The sequence below is a fragment of the Solanum dulcamara genome, chromosome 4, assembly GCF_947179165.1.
Source record: "Solanum dulcamara chromosome 4, daSolDulc1.2, whole genome shotgun sequence".
NCBI classification, from domain to species: Eukaryota; Viridiplantae; Streptophyta; class Magnoliopsida; order Solanales; family Solanaceae; genus Solanum; species Solanum dulcamara.
Genome location: NC_077240.1, coordinates 7,607,984 through 7,625,844, shown reverse-complemented (window position 1 = coordinate 7,625,844; position 17,861 = coordinate 7,607,984). Strand labels below are relative to the sequence as shown.

Sequence of the window (17,861 nt, the reverse complement as noted above, 5' to 3'; positions counted from 1 at the left end):
GTATTGGTTATTAAGATTGAAGAGAATTAAAATATAGAAAATTTTAGTAGATTATTAGGTTTGACAATCTGAACTTTCACTTGCTAATAATAGTTTGATAATCCGATCACCTATCCTCATTTTTTTTTGTAAAAGTAATTAATACATGGATTTATATAGGGGGACATTTGCACTTCTGTCCCTATTTTGTGTTAGTTTTTAATTTTGCCTTTAAAGGTAAATAATTTTTTCACGTGCATGAATATGTTTTTTCGTATCATAATATTTGCAAGTCGTGTTCTGCACCTTTAAAGAATTTATGTTTCGTAGGCATAAATTTGATTGTTAAGAGCAAATATTAAAAATTAGTTCATTTGAAAGATAAATTGGACAATTAAATTTATTAAAATTGATGGAATTTGGACGGATCAAAATAAGATGAGTTAATAAATCGACGAGTTAATGATCCATTTAAAAAATACTTGAATTGAAATGGATTAAAAAGGATCATACCCAACCCAAAAATAATTTTATTGATGAAAATTTTGATATTCGATATGGAATTATCTAAAATTTTTTTATATTTGCTTAATTTATAAGAAGTAACATAATCTTGAATACAAAGAAAACTAAATTAAAAAAATGCTGACTAAGAAATCATTAACTTAACTTTTTAAAGTTCATTAGCCAAAAAAAAAAGAAGAGTTTTTACAAAAATTGGCTTAAAGCCGTTTGATTCGCCGTCACTAAACAAAAGCGGGCTTAAGAGCCCGATTGGATGGACTCCCTTTTTCCCCTTTTAGCTTATTGTGGTGTATGTTTAATGTTAATTTTAAGTTAAGTTTTTAAAGTCAGCCAAAAATAAAAGTTAGAATTTTTTTTTTTTTTTAAGTGCTTAAAGTCATGACCATGGAAATTACTTTTACATCTCTTATATTTTAACTAAATTCCCAAACTGCTCTTTTTATTCTTTTAATCATAAAATTCACATTATTTTTTACATTTTTTTGCCACAATACTTTTATTCAAACAGTCAACTCTGCTTAATTTTTTTAATTTCATCTCTGTCTCTTTGTTAAACATCACTAAAACCTAAAACACTATTCCAACACTCTGGTCCAATTGCTCTTGCTCAACTTCTCATTCTTCGAATTTTTCTTCAACTTTTTTTGGGTAAGTGAAAGGAAGGAGGTGAATTGGTAAAAGAATAGAAGAAAAATGGCATGTATGTCACTCAATATAGGAGCTGCTTCTGGTTTGAAGTTTGTAAACAATTGTCAAAATCATTCAGTAAAGCTGTTTTCGGCGAAAGAAAAATGTTGTTCCAACTTCAGTTCTAGCAATTGGGGTTGTTTCAATCTTCGAGTTCGTCGTAGTTCTTGCCGTGGTTTTGATACATACAAATCTTTCGCCGTTTTCAACAGCCTTCCGGTAGATAATGTCAACCCCAGTAAGAAATGCTACTCCAATTTTGTCTTTCCATGTGTTTTGTATGAATAGGAAAAACTGGAGAAATTCGGTGTTTTGATTGTATGAATAGAAGCTGACTCTTTACTTGCTTCCCTTCAATTTTTGTCCTTTGTTTGGCTAGATGTCTTGGGAATTTCAGAATCCCAATTATTCTGCCTATTCGCAAGTGATTCTATTTACTCTCACTGAATGGATATGCTAATACCTTCTTCTTTTCTTGGATTTTGATTTTCACTTCCCTTTGGAGTAGAGAATGAATTTTGAGTTGTTATTCAATAGCTTGTAATTGCCGTGCAAGACCCTTTCTTTTCTTCTTTTTAAATATAAAAGTATTTTCTTTTGGTGTTTTATATTTATCTAATTGTTCCGTGATATATTGTAAAATTCATAAAGTTTCTCAGCATTATTTATTGATTCCTTTCTAATTGCTATTATAGAGGAAAGGGTGGTTGTCTTGGTAATTGGAGGAGGAGGGAGAGAGCATGCGCTCTGTCATGCTCTGAGGCGATCCCCCTCTTGTGACGCTATTTTCTGTGCGCCGGGTAATGCTGGAATTTCCAGCTCAGGTGATGCGACTTGCATATCGGACCTTGATGTTTTAGATAGTTCAGCTGTGATTGCTTTCTGTTGTAAATGGGGAGTTGGGCTGGTTGTGGTTGGACCAGAGGCTCCGCTTGTTGCAGGTCTTGCTAATGACCTTGTCAAGGAAGGAATTCCTACCTTTGGCCCCTCTTCAGAAGCAGCTGCTTTAGAAGGTTCTAAGAACTTCATGAAGAGCTTATGTGATAAATATGGAATTCCAACGGCAAAGGTCTGCACCCACTATCCAGTATCATCTATATTTACTTGTTTTTCTTTTATTAAACGTACTTGGCTTTTAATTTCTTGGTTCACTTCATCTCTTGAGTTTATCTACTGTGGAGTATCTGCAGTATCAAGCTTTTACAGACCCATCCGCTGCAAAAGAGTACATCAAACAGGAAGGTGCCCCAATTGTTGTTAAGGCGGATGGATTGGCTGCTGGTAAAGGAGTGATTGTTGCCATGGCATTGGAGCAAGCATACGAGGCTGTTGATTCTATGCTTGTAGACAACGTTTTTGGTTCTGCTGGTTCTCGAGTGGTTGTAGAGGAATATTTGGAAGGAGAGGAAGCATCATTTTTTGCTCTGGTAGATGGTGAGCATGCCATACCTCTTGAATCTGCCCAAGACCACAAACGAGTTGGGGACGGCGATACAGGACCAAATACTGGTGGGATGGGGGCATATTCTCCGGCTCCTGTCATAACAAAAGAACTGCAATCAATGGTCATGGAATCTATAATTCTCCCTACAGTGAAGGGAATGGCTGAAGAAGGCTGCAAGTTTGTTGGGGTTCTGTATGCTGGGCTCATGATCGAGAAGAAATCTGGTTTGCCAAAGTTAATTGAGTACAATGTACGCTTTGGAGATCCAGAATGTCAGGTTAGTTGGATTTGCTTGCCAGGTGCAATCAAACTTTTATTTTCGTATTGCAAGTTGTGGTACGCTTAGGAGAGTATCAGACCCTTTGCTTCTTCTCTTTGGTATATGATGAATGTGTTGTGTGAAACATGCTGCTTCCTATTCATTACATGATTTGGTATGCTATGTGCATGAGGTTTTAGTCTTTCATAAGCAATAGAATGCTAGATGCATCCCAAAGTAACACATACTCTCTTCTTTCTTTTTCTTTTTCTTTTTTTTTTTTTTTGGTGTAGAGAGTTATACCATCGTGTCCTACAAGTAAAGAATATTGTTAAATTGGTTCAAGATCTTTTTTTTGTCTGGAAACTAATTGGTTCAGGAGGTGGATAATTGAAGGTGTTATTGCTAAGTAAGCAGGTGCTCTCTTTTCATTTATGAGCTTAGAAATATCAGATCTGTTATACAAACTCGTAGTGTTTTGGCATTCTTATCTTGGATGACAAGTTACTCTTGTCACATTAGAACACCTCTCCTAGAGTGTAGCTTCATGCCTTCATCACTTTTTTGTCAAAGTGTAGAAGCTATTATACTCCCTTAAACCATATTTTTTTTTTTCTAAACAATAATATTAAATTATAGAATTAGCTCACTATGTACCCTCATTGTTCCTATTTAGTTGCATCCGCAGGGGTTTTAGTGAACATTTGGTTGAGCCTTTTTTCTGTAATTATTATCCCAAAGAGTGAGTGACATTTTGTACGTATACTACGATGAAATCAGTTAGTGTATAGTGAGAGAGGTGATTCAGAATTTATGGATGGCTTTGTGTTTAGTTAGGTTTGCATATTTACTTAGTTAAAGCAACAGTAATTTAAGTTAGTTCATCCTATATGTTTGTCCTATGCCGTTGCGTATTCAGGAAGGCAGAATTGTAGGGAAAGACAATATTTGATCACAGAAAGAGTAGAATTTTGTGTTGATTATTTTTCTTCTTTTGATGCTTGTCTATCCTTTTCAGTTATAGCTGCCAATTTTTTCTGGTTACTTCTTTGTAAGTTTTACATGGTACATGGTGATGAAACATGTTGGAAATAGGAGTGGCATCTCATTGTGTTCAATGTAATTACTCTATCCAATAAAATAGTTTTGAAGTCTTTTTTCTTATGCTTTACAGGTGTTGATGGTTCGGTTAGAGTCAGATTTGGTTGAAATTTTGCTGGCAGCTTGCCGTGGGAGGCTACATGGGATGTCTTTGGACTGGTCCCCTGGATCAGCCATGGTGGTTGTTATGGCAAGTAATGGCTATCCTGGCAGCTACCAGAAAGGAACAATCATTAATAAGCTTGAAGAAGCAGAGCAAGTTGCTCCATCGGTCAAAGTATTCCATGCTGGAACTGCTTTTGATGCAGATGGAAATTTCATTGCTACTGGGGGACGTGTTCTTGGAGTCACAGCAAAAGGAAAAGATCTTGAAGAGGCTCGGGATAGAGCTTATCAAGCTGTTGAACAAATTAGTTGGCGTGGAGGTTTTTATAGACGAGATATTGGTTGGAGAGCACTACCTCAAAAACAATATTCGTAAAAACATTTTGGAAGCATGATATGGTTATCAGCTTGGCATTGGCTAAGAGTCCAGGAATAGATAGAAACCCCTAAATTCTAATAAGGTGATTCTATATTGCCTAATGAAAGCTGCTGATAAAACTTAAAAAAGAAGCTGTTGTATCCTAAATCTTAAAGTGACATTTATTTTGGGACAAAGGAAATAACATTTTATGAATAGTGAGTGAAAACACGATTAATCCTCTTAGTATTGAATTAAAGAGAAAAAATAATTATATTTCGACCATGTGCTTTTTTTAAGGAAAAATTAATATACTTTGTTATAAAAGCTTTTAATTAAAGTAATATAAATTTGAAATAGTAATTATCACGGTAAAAGAGATCAGATCTCTTATTATTGTCTGACCTATCAGTCCCATATTCTATTAAACTTTTAACATAATATCAGGAAACTGGCAAAAATAGTTTTCTTCCTAATAATATGATAGTTATCTCTATTCACGTATTAATCATGTAATTTTTTTGAATTTTGTTATAAAATTTTAAAATTTGAGTTAAAAATTAAAGAATATTTAATAAATAATTTTAAATTTCATTGAAAGTGGTTAAGTTAATTTATTTGTTCATTTGAATTGAGAAATAAAAATTTTAAAAACTTTGAAATCAACAACTATTATCATTAACTTAATTAATTAATATATTAAAAGAATTACAATAAAAATTTATATTTCAATTAAAAGATAAGTTCAACTCAATTAATGTAGCTATTTATTATTAATAATAACAACAATAATAGCAATACCAATAGTAGTAATTATAATAATAAAATATAAAAATAAAAACAAAAGACTTCAACTGAAATCAGCTATTACGATTTACGTCACTAACCCTAGAATTCCAACAACCGAGGTAAGGAAAAACATTGTACATATATTTATATATAATTTAAACGATAAATGCTTTCTCAAAGAAACTCTTTTTTTTAAATATTAAAATTTATGTTTTTCGAGAGAAAATATTTTGATCAACCAACCATTAAAATTTTAAAATATCATTTATAAAATGTTTTTTGTTATACCAAAACACACCCATGACATATATGTTTGAATCTAGGTATGAAACGGGAGGAGGAAAAAGAAATATTTCACTTAATTATGATTAATTAAATACATACTTTCAACTTTTTAAATCATTCATATACAAGGAAAATGAGGAAAATACATACACACACCTCATATAGAAGAGAATTCATGATTCAATTCTATATATAAATTCATGTGTAAATTTATATTTTTAATTTTAAAGTATTGAATTTGGAAGAATCCGACACGTTAAAGCTCCATCCGCCTCTGTATCGGGTGAAATCCCTAACTTGGCAATGTGGCGTGCATCATGCAACAAGGCAGGCCCACAAAGTCAATCAAGAAAAAGGTAAAAATATTTGCTATATTCTCTTTTGTGCTAAAAAATTATTAATAGTTGGATTGACTTATTTTTAAGTAATTTATAAGTTAAAAATTGCTTTTAAATTAAAAAAAATAAGTGTAGGCTAATTTTTTTTTTACTTATAAATTATTTAAAATAAGTTCATCCAAATAAATTCAACTATTTATTTAAATTTATTTTAAGCACAAAATGACTTTAAGTTGACTAGCCAAACACTCAAAAAAACTGAAAACAACTTATAAGCCAATTTAAACCACCTCGAGAAAGAGAATACTAATACGATTGATCACAAATTAGGTCTAGTCATTTTCTTTGCTTCATTCCCTTTTCAATATAAAAATAAAATAACAATAATAATGATTTAGGCGTTCATGAGTTATCAAATTCAAATGCCATCGACTGAATATTTTTTTCATGCTTTATTTGGTTGCCGCCGTTGACATTCAATCTAATTTACTCTAATTGTTATCTTTATTTATATTTTGATTTTTTTTAAAATAATCACTTCATTATTAAATTATATATTTTTAATTAAATAATTTATTATTAACTTAAAAATTATATTTTATATATCAATTAAAATGTAGATAACTTTAAAATATAGATAATTATAATAACAAAATTTCTTTTACTTTAATAAATTTAAAATGAAAGTTTTATTTTTAAACTTAACAAGATGAAAGTTTTATTTTTAAGCTAAATAAGAGTGAAGTTTTATATTTAAGTTATTTAAAACTAAAAAAGCTGAATATTTTATTTTAAAATTAAATAAGATGAAAGTTTAATTTTAAAAACACTTGGCATAATCATGAAAATGCATAAATAAAAATATTTATGTTAAATAAGATGAGAATTTTATTTTTAGGAATGAATAACTAAAGTTTACAAAAAAAAAACATAAAAAAAATTAAATAAGATAAAAAATATTTTCATAAATAAATAATTTATTCTCAATGAATATGAATAAATAATAAAAACTAATCTCACCACGACTAATTTCATGGCATAACTTATTCAACATAATTTATACGATCCTTTAATTTTTGTTACCCCCGTGTACTCACCTAACCCTCACCCTCTTCCTTATCTTCTCTTCTTCTACACTTCTTCCTCCTTTTCCTACCTCGGCTTTTCCTCTAAGTTCCTAAATTCTCAATTCTTCATCTTTCTTCTAGGATTAGTAGGGTTTCCTTCACTCCCAACTTTTACTATGGCATCTTCAACAGCTCAAATTCACGCTCTTGGAGCCACATATTTCGCAAATTCATCTTCTTCCAGTAGGAAACCCTCAAAGTCTGTGTTTTTGGGGCAAAAACTCAACAATAGAACCCTAGCCTTTGGATTAAAGCAGAAGAAGAGCAGTTCCACCCAGAGGAATGGCGGTGGTTACGCCCCGATGCGTGTGGTGGCGGAGAAGGTGGTGGGAATTGACTTGGGGACCACCAATTCCGCTGTGGCTGCTATGGAAGGAGGGAAGCCTACCATAGTGACGAATGCTGAAGGGCAGAGGACAACTCCTTCAGTGGTCGCTTATACGAAGAGTGGGGATAGGCTTGTTGGTCAAATTGCAAAGCGTCAGGCTGTGGTGAACCCGGAGAATACATTCTTTTCGGTGAAGAGATTCATTGGGAGGAAGATGAATGAGGTGGATGAGGAGTCGAAGCAGGTGTCGTACAATGTCATCAGAGATGAGAATGGAAACGTCAAGCTTGATTGCCCTGCCATTGGCAAATCTTTCGCTGCTGAAGAAATTTCAGCTCAGGTATATGCAATCTTGTATTCTGCTTCATAAACTTGTATTACCGCTTTAGGTTTGTCTTCACTTGCATTTCTGGACTTGAATTAGTTGGACGCTTAGAAAAATAATTGCAGTTGGTGTTTCTGACCAGCCTGACTAGGAATATGTGGTCCTTGAGAAAGTCTGGACATTCAGGGTGCTTTTGGTATGGAGTAGGTAGAAAAGTTGATGACGGATGATATTGCAGGTTGTAGGATAAGGTATAAGGATAGTGTTCTAAACTAATCTATATTAAAGTCTGAGTGATAATGTCTAAATATTGATTACCTTATAATATCTAAGTATTGATTGAAGTAAGAGATATGGAGTAGAAGTCTGGGGATTGTAAAAGAACATTATTTTTCCTTTTGAGACAATATAGTCCACAATTTAAGGTAACATTCACTAAAAGTCCAGAAAAATATTCCTCCATATGCCAAAAGGAGGAGGTGTACATTTTTCTAAACAATCTTTTACTCCATGTCTAAAACAGTGGCAGTGTAACTGTCTTCACAATTTGAGATCTTGAAGTTCGTTAATTCACATGCCTTTGCTGGAGTTAGTCTGAACAATATGATTTTGATGTCCAATAAAGCATAATTTATATGACGCTCTTGCAAAGTTGATTAGACAAGAGTGCATATAGAGGCTTGAGCATCCTGCCAGATACTTTTTCTTGAGTTTTTATTTTTTAGTTCCATAGTCAAGTGAGCTGGCCATTGTTTATGAGTTTTATTGCTTCCACGCTTCTGTTGACTTACTACTGATTTATTCTGTTTTCTGGTTTAGGTCCTGAGAAAGTTGGTGGATGATGCATCCAAATTTTTGAATGACAAGGTTTCCAAGGCTGTTGTCACGGTTCCTGCATATTTCAATGATTCTCAGAGGACAGCAACTAAGGATGCAGGTCGCATTGCTGGATTAGAGGTTCTTCGGATAATTAATGAACCCACTGCTGCCTCCTTGGCTTATGGTTTTGAAAAGAAAAATAATGAAACAATTTTGGTTTTTGATCTTGGAGGTGGTACTTTTGATGTATCAGGTAATAATGGCACTATAGTTCCCTCCTGTGGGTTAGCTCTGTTGTGTCTTGAAAACTGTTCCCTGCTTTCTGTGCTTGGCTATGCTGTTGTGTCCTGTTAGGTGATTTCCATACTTTGAGTATCCAATAATCATGCTGTGCATTCAGCCACAATTTATAGGAGAGGGATAGGTTAAAAACAAGTTTGTAGGGGTATTTTATAGAAACTAAAATTAAAGGTTTGAGATAGTAGCTGCAAAAAACTATTACTGCTGGTTATCCCATACCTTTTTAAGCTTGAGCTGCGTGTTGAGAGGTTCTTAGGAATGAGCTTATAGCTGGTAACTCTTAAATGTTGTTTCTTTATACTATATGACCTCTGTGCTGGCTTTTGCTACTGGTAGCTTTCCTATGTAGTGTAGGGGATGCTACTATAGAATATCTTTTTAACAGCTTGACTTAACGTTTTGACTTTATCCTTATATCTGTGAACTCATGCTTGTGGCAACTGTAACAATTTTTTTACTTGCAGTTCTTGAGGTTGGTGACGGTGTCTTTGAGGTGTTGTCAACTTCTGGTGACACTCATCTTGGTGGTGATGATTTTGACAAGGTTTGTTTTCTGTGCCCTCTAATGAAAATGCATTTGTTGCTTGATTGATCAATGTAACTCAAAATTACTAGTTCCCGCTAGAAGTAATTTTGAAGTATTCCACTCATGCAGAGGATTGTTGATTGGCTTGCTGCTAGTTTCAAGAGGGATGAAGGTATTGATCTTTTGAAGGACAAACAAGCTCTTCAACGTCTGACTGAGACTGCTGAGAAAGCTAAGATGGAACTGTCATCACTGACCCAGACTAACATAAGGTATGTATAACTTTTTCAAGCTTCATTTTGTTTCTTTTCTCTTTGTGGTTTTGTTATCTGTTGATTTTGAAATTATATTTTTTGTTGTAGTTTGCCATTCATTACAGCCACTGCTGATGGTCCTAAACACATTGAGACCACTATCACACGTGGTAAATTTGAAGAACTATGCTCAGATCTGCTTGACAGGTAACATCAATACAACACACTTTCTTTTATAGCTTATCAACTTTGATGATTAAGTGGCCTGGATTTTTACAAGATAAGAGGGTTTGATGTCAGCTTTTTTGCTCTTGTACTGCAATAGGCTTAAAACTCCTGTTCAGAATTCCTTGAGAGATGCCAAGCTCTCCTTCAGCGATATTGACGAGGTGATCCTTGTTGGTGGTTCTACACGTATTCCAGCTGTTCAGGAACTTGTTAAGAAATTGACTGGAAAGGACCCTAATGTTACAGTTAATCCCGATGAAGTTGTTGCTCTTGGTGCTGCAGTGCAGGTAATACCTTTGTTTGTTCCAGGTTCTTGTTTTCTGGTCTTGATTAGTATTTTGGTGCACACCTCATTTTCTTCATTATTCTAGGCTGGAGTGTTGGCCGGAGATGTCAGCGATATTGTCCTTTTAGATGTCACACCGTTGTCCATTGGTTTGGAAACACTTGGTGGTGTGATGACAAAGATCATTCCAAGAAATACCACATTGCCTACCTCCAAATCTGAAGTGTTCTCTACCGCTGCTGATGGTCAGACAAGTGTAGAAATTAATGTCCTCCAAGGGGAGCGAGAATTTGTTAGGGACAACAAATCTTTAGGCAGCTTCCGGCTTGATGGAATTCCTCCTGCCCCAAGAGGGGTTCCTCAAATTGAAGTGAAATTTGACATTGATGCCAATGGCATTCTCTCTGTGACTGCTATTGACAAGGGTACTGGGAAGAAGCAAGACATCACCATTACGGGTGCCAGCACATTGCCTGGTGATGAGGTATGTTTTTGACTTCCAATTCTACTCGGATCATGTTTCCTTTAGCAATTCTAGCTAGGTAGTTGTGCGAAGAGTTGTATCGTGTTTTTATCAGTTGCTGAAATTTGCCGTTTTTATTTTTCCTTCTTATATTGGCTTTTAATATTTTTGGTTGTATATGGAGCAATATGTTGCATATCATTCCATTCTAGCTCCCCTTGTTGCTCATAAATGATGGGATTTCTGGTTGCATGGAAACAGGTCGAGAGAATGGTTAAAGAAGCTGAAAGATTTGCCCAGGAAGACAAGGAGAAGAGAGATGCCATAGACACAAAGAACCAGGCCGATTCTGTTGTCTACCAGACAGAGAAGCAGTTGAAAGAACTTGGAGACAAAGTACCAGGGCCGGTGAAAGAAAAGGTTGAGGCTAAACTTGGAGAGCTTAAAGAAGCAATTTCAGGAGGCTCAACTCAGGCCATAAAGGATGCTATGGCTGCCCTTAACCAAGAAGTAATGCAACTTGGTCAGTCACTCTACAACCAGCCTGGTGCTGCACCAGGTGCTGGTCCAGCACCTGGCGGTTCTGATGGACCTTCAGAATCATCGTCTGGGAAGGGACCTGATGGAGGCGACGTAATTGATGCTGATTTCACCGACAGCAAGTGAGCATAGAAGAGCAATTTTGAGGCTATATTTAATTTTCAGCTTTTATACTCTTGCTTAGGTTGTGTATAAAGGATTTAACTTTGTGCACAATTACGATTTTGGGGGATAATTTCTGGTGGAATGGGGTATGCGGAAAAGATAATTCATAGAGGGAACTAGAGGTTAGAAATGTTGAGGTTGGTGGGGTTACTCTTGATTGCAAAATGAAACAGTGTCCACCCATGAATATTTTTAGAAATGTTAGCGGTTCAAACCAGAAGGTTAGAGAAACTGCTCTTTCTGGTTCTCTCACCCTATTGTTCCATAACTCTTGTGTAAGGGGGTACCTTGTGGATCCTTGCCTATAGTTCCTTGTGTTTTTGGATTACTTGCTGTTATTGGAGTGAATGAATTTGAATTTAACTCATAGTACTGAAGTTGAAATAGTTCTATTTATCTTTTCAATCTCATATCCTCTACCTTGGAAGCTTAAATCCTTTACTGTGCTTCTATTTCAATCAAGAAAAGTGACAAAGTTCAAGTTTAAGGTAAGTACAAAATAATTGTCCTGAGGAACCAATCAGAATTTCAGTATTTATTATACAAAGTCCAAGGTAAAATGCAAAAGACGAATGTTCATTCCTCCTTATATGATAAAATAATTATTTACTGTACAGTAACGTATACCAAAGAGAGTGGGTGATTGATAATTATGTTTGATCTCTTGCCAAACTTATGTGGAAATTGCAGAGCACATAAAGAGTCTTTAAGTATCCCCTGAGCTAGCCATATTGGAGAAGCGAGGGCTTAGTGGAATGGGACTGGGAGAAAGACTACTGGTTCTTCTTTCCACAGAATAACCTCCTGGTGAAGCACAACCATTTCCTATCTCCATAGAGTAACTGCTCGGCGATATACTTCCGTTTCTCCTCTCCCCATAATGGCCAATATCATCAAAATGCATACATTTTGTGCAACAGCCACTGCCACGGCTGTGCCTCGAGGGTGATTGATAGTAATGTTGGTTATGATCCATTTGATACCTTAACCCCTCAGTTCGACCAACAGACCTAACAGAAAACAGCCTGTCTGGCCCTTTGACTGGATCACCAGGACCATGAGGAGGCTTGTTTAACTGGTAACCATTGTAGTTTTGTTGCCTGAAGTTGTAATAGTGATGTTGCTGCTGCTGCAATGATTGATGGTTATGATGTAACCCATGTTGTTGCTGGTTAGTAACATTGTAAAAGCTAGGGGAACTATGAACTTTGTGCAGTTGACTTCTATTTTGAAAGATACTTTGTAGCAAAGTCTCATGGATAACACCATCAGTAGTGCAACTGTCAGGAGATCTTGGTGAAGAGCAAGCAGAGGAAAACCCAAAAGAGGCTTGGCTTATGCTTAGAGGTTGTTGTATCCTAAGGCCTGCTTCCCTTGCACGGATTATACCATTAATAGCATCAATGTATCGTTGTTCTAGAGGTTCAGGAGGTGTCATGTGGTGGTCCACCACAACAGGCTTTGCTGGGTAGAGGAAGGCACGAAGCCTCGGAATCCCTGTACTTTCACAACGATCATATTCTTCTAACATGTGGCGTAGATCCTCGTCTGTTTTTACCGAGATCAAGGCGTCAAGGTCTTCGTGTACTAGTTGATATTTGAGAACCATGTCACCCTCAATTTGAGGAGTTAGCTTCTTCATGAGTTCTGTAATGTGGCGTAACAGTCATGTTATTTACTCGAAAACTCGGATTCTGCTTTATTCATAGGCAATTCCAAAATTATATTTATTTGAACCAAGTCAACAATCAATCTGGTGATTAAATGATGTTTTGAGTCTTGTCAATTATTAATGACTCCTAGAGCCATAATCTTTTGCAATTATAGATAAATCATACATGACAAATTTCTCTGATAAAACTATCAAAAATATGAGCATAAGAATGTTGGCAATTGGATATGATATGGAAAATAAAAAAGGGTGAAAAATTGTTCAATTCCAATTAAATACACATCATACAAATCAATTCAGGATTCAGTTAGCCCCAATGTAACATATTCATATAAAACAGTTAAAAAAGGATCTAAGAAATAATTTTACCTGAAAGTTTAATGTCCCGAGGAACGGAGATAACACGTGTCTCGCCACCAACATACTTGAGGTGGCCATCAGCTGGTTGAGGAAGAATTTTTCCTCCCTGGCTACACAGAAACTTAATCCTACTTTTAGGGGAGGTTGGGCTGGACCCTAGTGGTGAACCACATAAAACAGGTTCCTCCACCATCGCAACACCTTCTATTGGCATTTTCAAAACAAATGACAAAAAAACAACAAGAAAAAATCTATATACACAAACGGAAGAAGAATTGGAATTAGAATAACAAGAATATTATTATGTTTCAAGAATTGAGATGATAAAAAGAAGAACATTCAGGTATTTGTGTATTTATAATACGTAGAAATTGGTTTCAATTTTTTTTTGCCATAGATTTGATTGTCTGGCTCTAACAATAGTGAAAATAGCAGGAAAAAAAAGAAAGAAGGGACTTTCTGGTATATATGGATAAACAAGGCTATTAATTTGTGTTAATTTTTATGGTATTTCCTATTATTCTGAGGATTCTTTCATTTTGATTCGATTTTTGAGGGGACAAAAAGTTTCCTTGTATTCAGGAAATTAAAAGGTTGATAATATGATTCTGTTGCCTACATTCATTAACATATGGTATTTTTATAATGTCAGAGAAGTATATGCCACCTATTTTGGAATAACAGGATAAGATACTTAATGTTACGTCATTTACACGGAGAATTTATTGGATAATGAGAATACGTATCATGTATTTACTTGGTTTGATATAAACACACAATAAAGATAAATTTTTATCCTTTTAACAAATTGTTACAATAAAAATGTACTCAGTGTAATTTAATAAGTGGAGTTCAAAAAAGGTAGAATATATTAGATCTTATGATAGGTAAAAAGGTTGTTTTCGATTGACTCTCCAGTTCAAGGAAACACATATCAAAACAGATACTTAAAAAAGATTGACAAAACATTCTAGAAAAAAAAAGAATAGTAACTTCAACAAAATTGTGTAAGCAATGAATAGCTTAAGTTGAGCTCTCACCAAACAAATTTCCCCCTCTTTACCTGCTCAATTTCGAAAAATTGGTTTAATCAGTTCAGAGATATCAAAAAAAAAAGACGGAGGTGTATGCAGACATTTCTCTACCTTGGAAGGTAAATATGTTGTTTTTGTTAAACCCTCAACTCGGTACTAAATAAAGCATTACAAAATCTTGTGAAGCAAAAAAAAAATAATTCAACAAAATAGTATGATAATTGAAGTACAAGAAAAGGTAGATAGTAACAGAAATTGAAAAAGCAGTTTGAAAAAAATAAATAGTAGAAAGATTGTTTTTACATCTTTTATTAACAATGAATCATATTATTAACCCAATAATAATACTACAACTATTAGTATGAAAGATAAAGTGAGACAACTCTCTCAACTATCTAACTAACCCCCTAATCTAATTCATATTATTCATAATCTCTTATCTAAGATCATGGATAAAATAAAGTTACATTATGTCTCTTCTCAATATTTTTTCATTCTATCTTTATCTCTCTTATAATCACCTGTGATTTGTAATCAAACTCTCACACTTCCACACTAATGCATCTCCTATTTACAGACCTAAACAATTTAAATCTTGTTTCTCGCGGCTTATCTTGAATATCTTTATTTCTAATTATTTTTTTCCCTTTTGTGAACAACATTTTGCTCGGTACAACAGCATAACCAATCCAACAACAAACTCAACTTAACAAGTTTTGGTGGCACCTCCATTTTTACATCTTTGATTGATTTTAGGAATTAAAGAATATTTTGATCCAATGGCACTTGTGAAACAGAACCAACCCTAAATTTACTACTATTTCTTACTTCAAAATTCACAAAAAGTGTATAGAGGTTCAGTCCTTGCCTTTGAACGCCATGGCTGTGAAGCTAACAGAGTACGAGTTGGACTGCAAATGTGACTACAAACTATACGATGTCATTCTGGACGACACCGAAATCGAGACCACCGTCACTCTTTCTCCCTCTACTGTGTCCTCATGGATTAACAGAACCGAAATCTTAAACGAATCCCGTCTTCACCGTTTGATTGTAGGGCTTGACATCGAGTGGCGCCCAAACTTCAAATCCGGCGCCGGAAGAAACCACGTCGCCACTGTCCAGTTGTGTGTCGGAAACTCCTGCCTCATCTACCAAATTATCCACTCCACCTATATTCCCCGCCGACTCCGAAACTTCCTGAACAGCGACGACTACAGATTCGTTGGGGTTGGTATTCATTGTGACGTGGATAAGCTGTGGGAGGACTATGAACTTGAAGTGTCGAATACGGTTGATCTACGGGAGTGGGCATCAGTGGAGCTGGACAAGAAGAAACTAATCAATTCAGGGCTCAAAGATTTGGGGAAGGAAATTGCGGGAATAGAGATTGAGAAGCCCAAGAGTGTGACAATCAGTGCTTGGGATCAGCGTTGGCTTAGCCCTAACCAGATATGTTATGCTTGCCTTGATGCCTATCTTTCTTTTCAAGTTGGCAGGGTGTTAAGTGCTTGGTATTAGAATATGCTTATTTTCACCTTTATTAAAAAGTAACACAAGAATATACCATATAAGTAAAATACAACAGTTATCCTTTTCTTCTACTCAAATTGTAAGTGTCTGTATGAAACTATTTCCTCTAGTTGTGTTGATTCCAGTTTACTATCATTCCATCTGGATTATGAGAGAGATGATTTTGTGTCCCTTTATAAATAGTAGTACAGGAGATTGTCCTCTGATTTCTTTTATTTGTTGTTTCTTGTACTTCGATTATCGTATTATTTTGCTACAGTTATTGTTTAGAGTAATATGTCAAAATTTGTATATTTGTACTAGACACCTAGGATGGGAAAAGGTAAGGACTCAATTAGATGACAATGTCTCAAAGGGGTCACTTAATTCAGGTTTTGTAACACTTACCTCAAAGGGTAATCTTTTATTCATCAAACGGTATTGACATGCTAAGTTGGTTGGACTCTTCAAAAATGTCATCAGGTGCGTGTCGGATCTTTCAAAAGTAGTGTATTTTTGGAGTATCGAACACATGTGAGACATCATATATTTGAGAGTGAAGACTAGAAAATGATGACCTTATAAGTGTTGTACATTATACATTTTGGTTTTATAGATTGTTCAAAAGTTATACCACTGCTCTTAAATGTAATGCTATACTTTTAATCACTTTTTAACTACAAAAATCTAGTGGAAATGTGTACAACACTAAAAATTTTGTAATCTTTAACAAGATTGAGGCAAGGAGTCTTAGATTGAGTTGTCTTTCTCCACTGCTGATCATTTTTGAACAATTAAAAACCTGTCCACTGTCTGATTTTTATAGTTGTGATAAGGATTGGCTATGATATTGTTTTGTGCTTAATAGTTCATGGCCTCATAATGATGGATCCTGAGTGAAATCAAGTGAAGCCTTGGTACATCCATTTTTGTCTTCATTGTCTGATGTCCACACTCCACATGCTTGCTGATATTTCACTTATTTTAAACTCATTTTCCTTTTCCTTTGTTCAATATCTAGACTTTTCTCTGCTTTTTCTTTTTTTTTGGATCCATATTCCCTCAGAAGTTCACCTCACTTTCCCAGACAATTGTTACGTCACTATTATAACTAATGGCAAGGCTTTGAATTGAAAAGTCATTAGTTTATGCCTAGATTTGGATCTCAATCAGCTTCCTCATAGTCAAACTTCTAAATTCCACTTGTGGGATTACAACTATTTATGTATGTTGTTGTTGACTGCAAGATTGAACAAATTAACTCAAACATTAACTTGCACTTATAACTTCTAAGATTAGAAGACCCCACTTTTTGTGCTTATTATTACAAAAATTCTTACCTGAGTGCCATTTTAATAAGAAGATCTCCAACCCAGGACAAAAAAAGAAATAAGACAACATACATAAAGAAGTTCTGCTTATATTTGTTGGTCTGGTTTATTTGGGTATCCTATTTATCTATAGTAGTTAATGCTCATTTCTTTCTGGTCTTTCCTACCTTGACTTTCTCGCTCTCATTATTCATATTTTTATATTGTTTTCGATATGCTTAGCTCTACTGACTTATGTTTTGTTTTCCTTGTTTTCCTCTCTTGTTCTTCTCCCTTAAGCCGAGGGTCTTTCGGAAACAGTCGCCCTACCTTTCAAGGTGGGGTTAGGTCTGCGTACACTCTACCCTCCCCAGACCCACATGATGAGATTATACTGGGCTGTTGTTGTTGTTGTTGTTTGTATACATAAAGAAGTTCACAAAACAGAGATAAAATGCCAAAGATTTAACATTCTCAAGATATAAGTAGAAGTACCTCCCTTGAGTGCATACACATACAAACTCTTCTTCTTATACCAGTGAATTCAGAGGTAGATTTAGAGCGAGTAGAGCGAATTGAACTGAACTCACACCTTCCGACTCAAACTATATATGCATATGTCTGTCCTGAAATTGTGGACTTTAAATCTTGAATTTTCTCCACTCATGAGCTCGGCCAAAGTGTTGGGTATGGGGACTAGGGAGTAATGAGCAATTTAATAATACTCTATATGTTCTTCATA

The 17,861-nt window shown here is 35.0% G+C and overlaps 4 protein-coding genes across 4 annotated transcripts; 3 read left to right on the top strand and 1 right to left on the bottom strand.

The window, feature by feature from the left end:
* The first annotated feature begins 1,042 nt into the window (after nt 1–1,042).
* LOC129885907 (phosphoribosylamine--glycine ligase) lies at nt 1,043–4,674 on the top strand. Its single transcript, XM_055960381.1, has 4 exons — nt 1,043–1,429; nt 1,887–2,260; nt 2,382–2,912; nt 4,069–4,674. The coding sequence occupies exons 1-4, from the start codon at nt 1,198–1,200 to the stop codon at nt 4,474–4,476; spliced, it is 1,545 nt and encodes a 514-aa protein (XP_055816356.1). The 5' UTR covers nt 1,043–1,197; the 3' UTR covers nt 4,477–4,674.
* A 2,289-nt stretch (nt 4,675–6,963) lies between these two features.
* LOC129885903 (stromal 70 kDa heat shock-related protein, chloroplastic) lies at nt 6,964–11,600 on the top strand. Its single transcript, XM_055960378.1, has 8 exons — nt 6,964–7,665; nt 8,470–8,722; nt 9,234–9,313; nt 9,425–9,567; nt 9,658–9,756; nt 9,875–10,064; nt 10,149–10,547; nt 10,788–11,600. Exons 1-8 carry the CDS (start codon nt 7,114–7,116, stop codon nt 11,190–11,192), a joined length of 2,121 nt encoding a protein of 706 aa, XP_055816353.1. The 5' UTR covers nt 6,964–7,113; the 3' UTR covers nt 11,193–11,600.
* A 90-nt stretch (nt 11,601–11,690) lies between these two features.
* Nucleotides 11,691–14,591, bottom strand: LOC129885904 (uncharacterized). The gene is made up of 2 exons (XM_055960379.1): nt 13,273–14,591; nt 11,691–12,878 (listed from the first exon to the last, which is right to left on the bottom strand). The coding sequence occupies exons 1-2, from the start codon at nt 13,475–13,477 to the stop codon at nt 11,938–11,940; spliced, it is 1,146 nt and encodes a 381-aa protein (XP_055816354.1). The 5' UTR covers nt 13,478–14,591; the 3' UTR covers nt 11,691–11,937.
* Nucleotides 14,592–14,669: 78 nt separating this feature from the next.
* Nucleotides 14,670–16,112, top strand: LOC129885906 (3'-5' exonuclease-like). Its single transcript, XM_055960380.1, has one exon. The coding sequence runs from the start codon at nt 15,177–15,179 to the stop codon at nt 15,816–15,818; it is 642 nt and encodes a 213-aa protein (XP_055816355.1). The 5' UTR covers nt 14,670–15,176; the 3' UTR covers nt 15,819–16,112.
* The last annotated feature ends 1,749 nt before the right edge of the window (nt 16,113–17,861 follow it).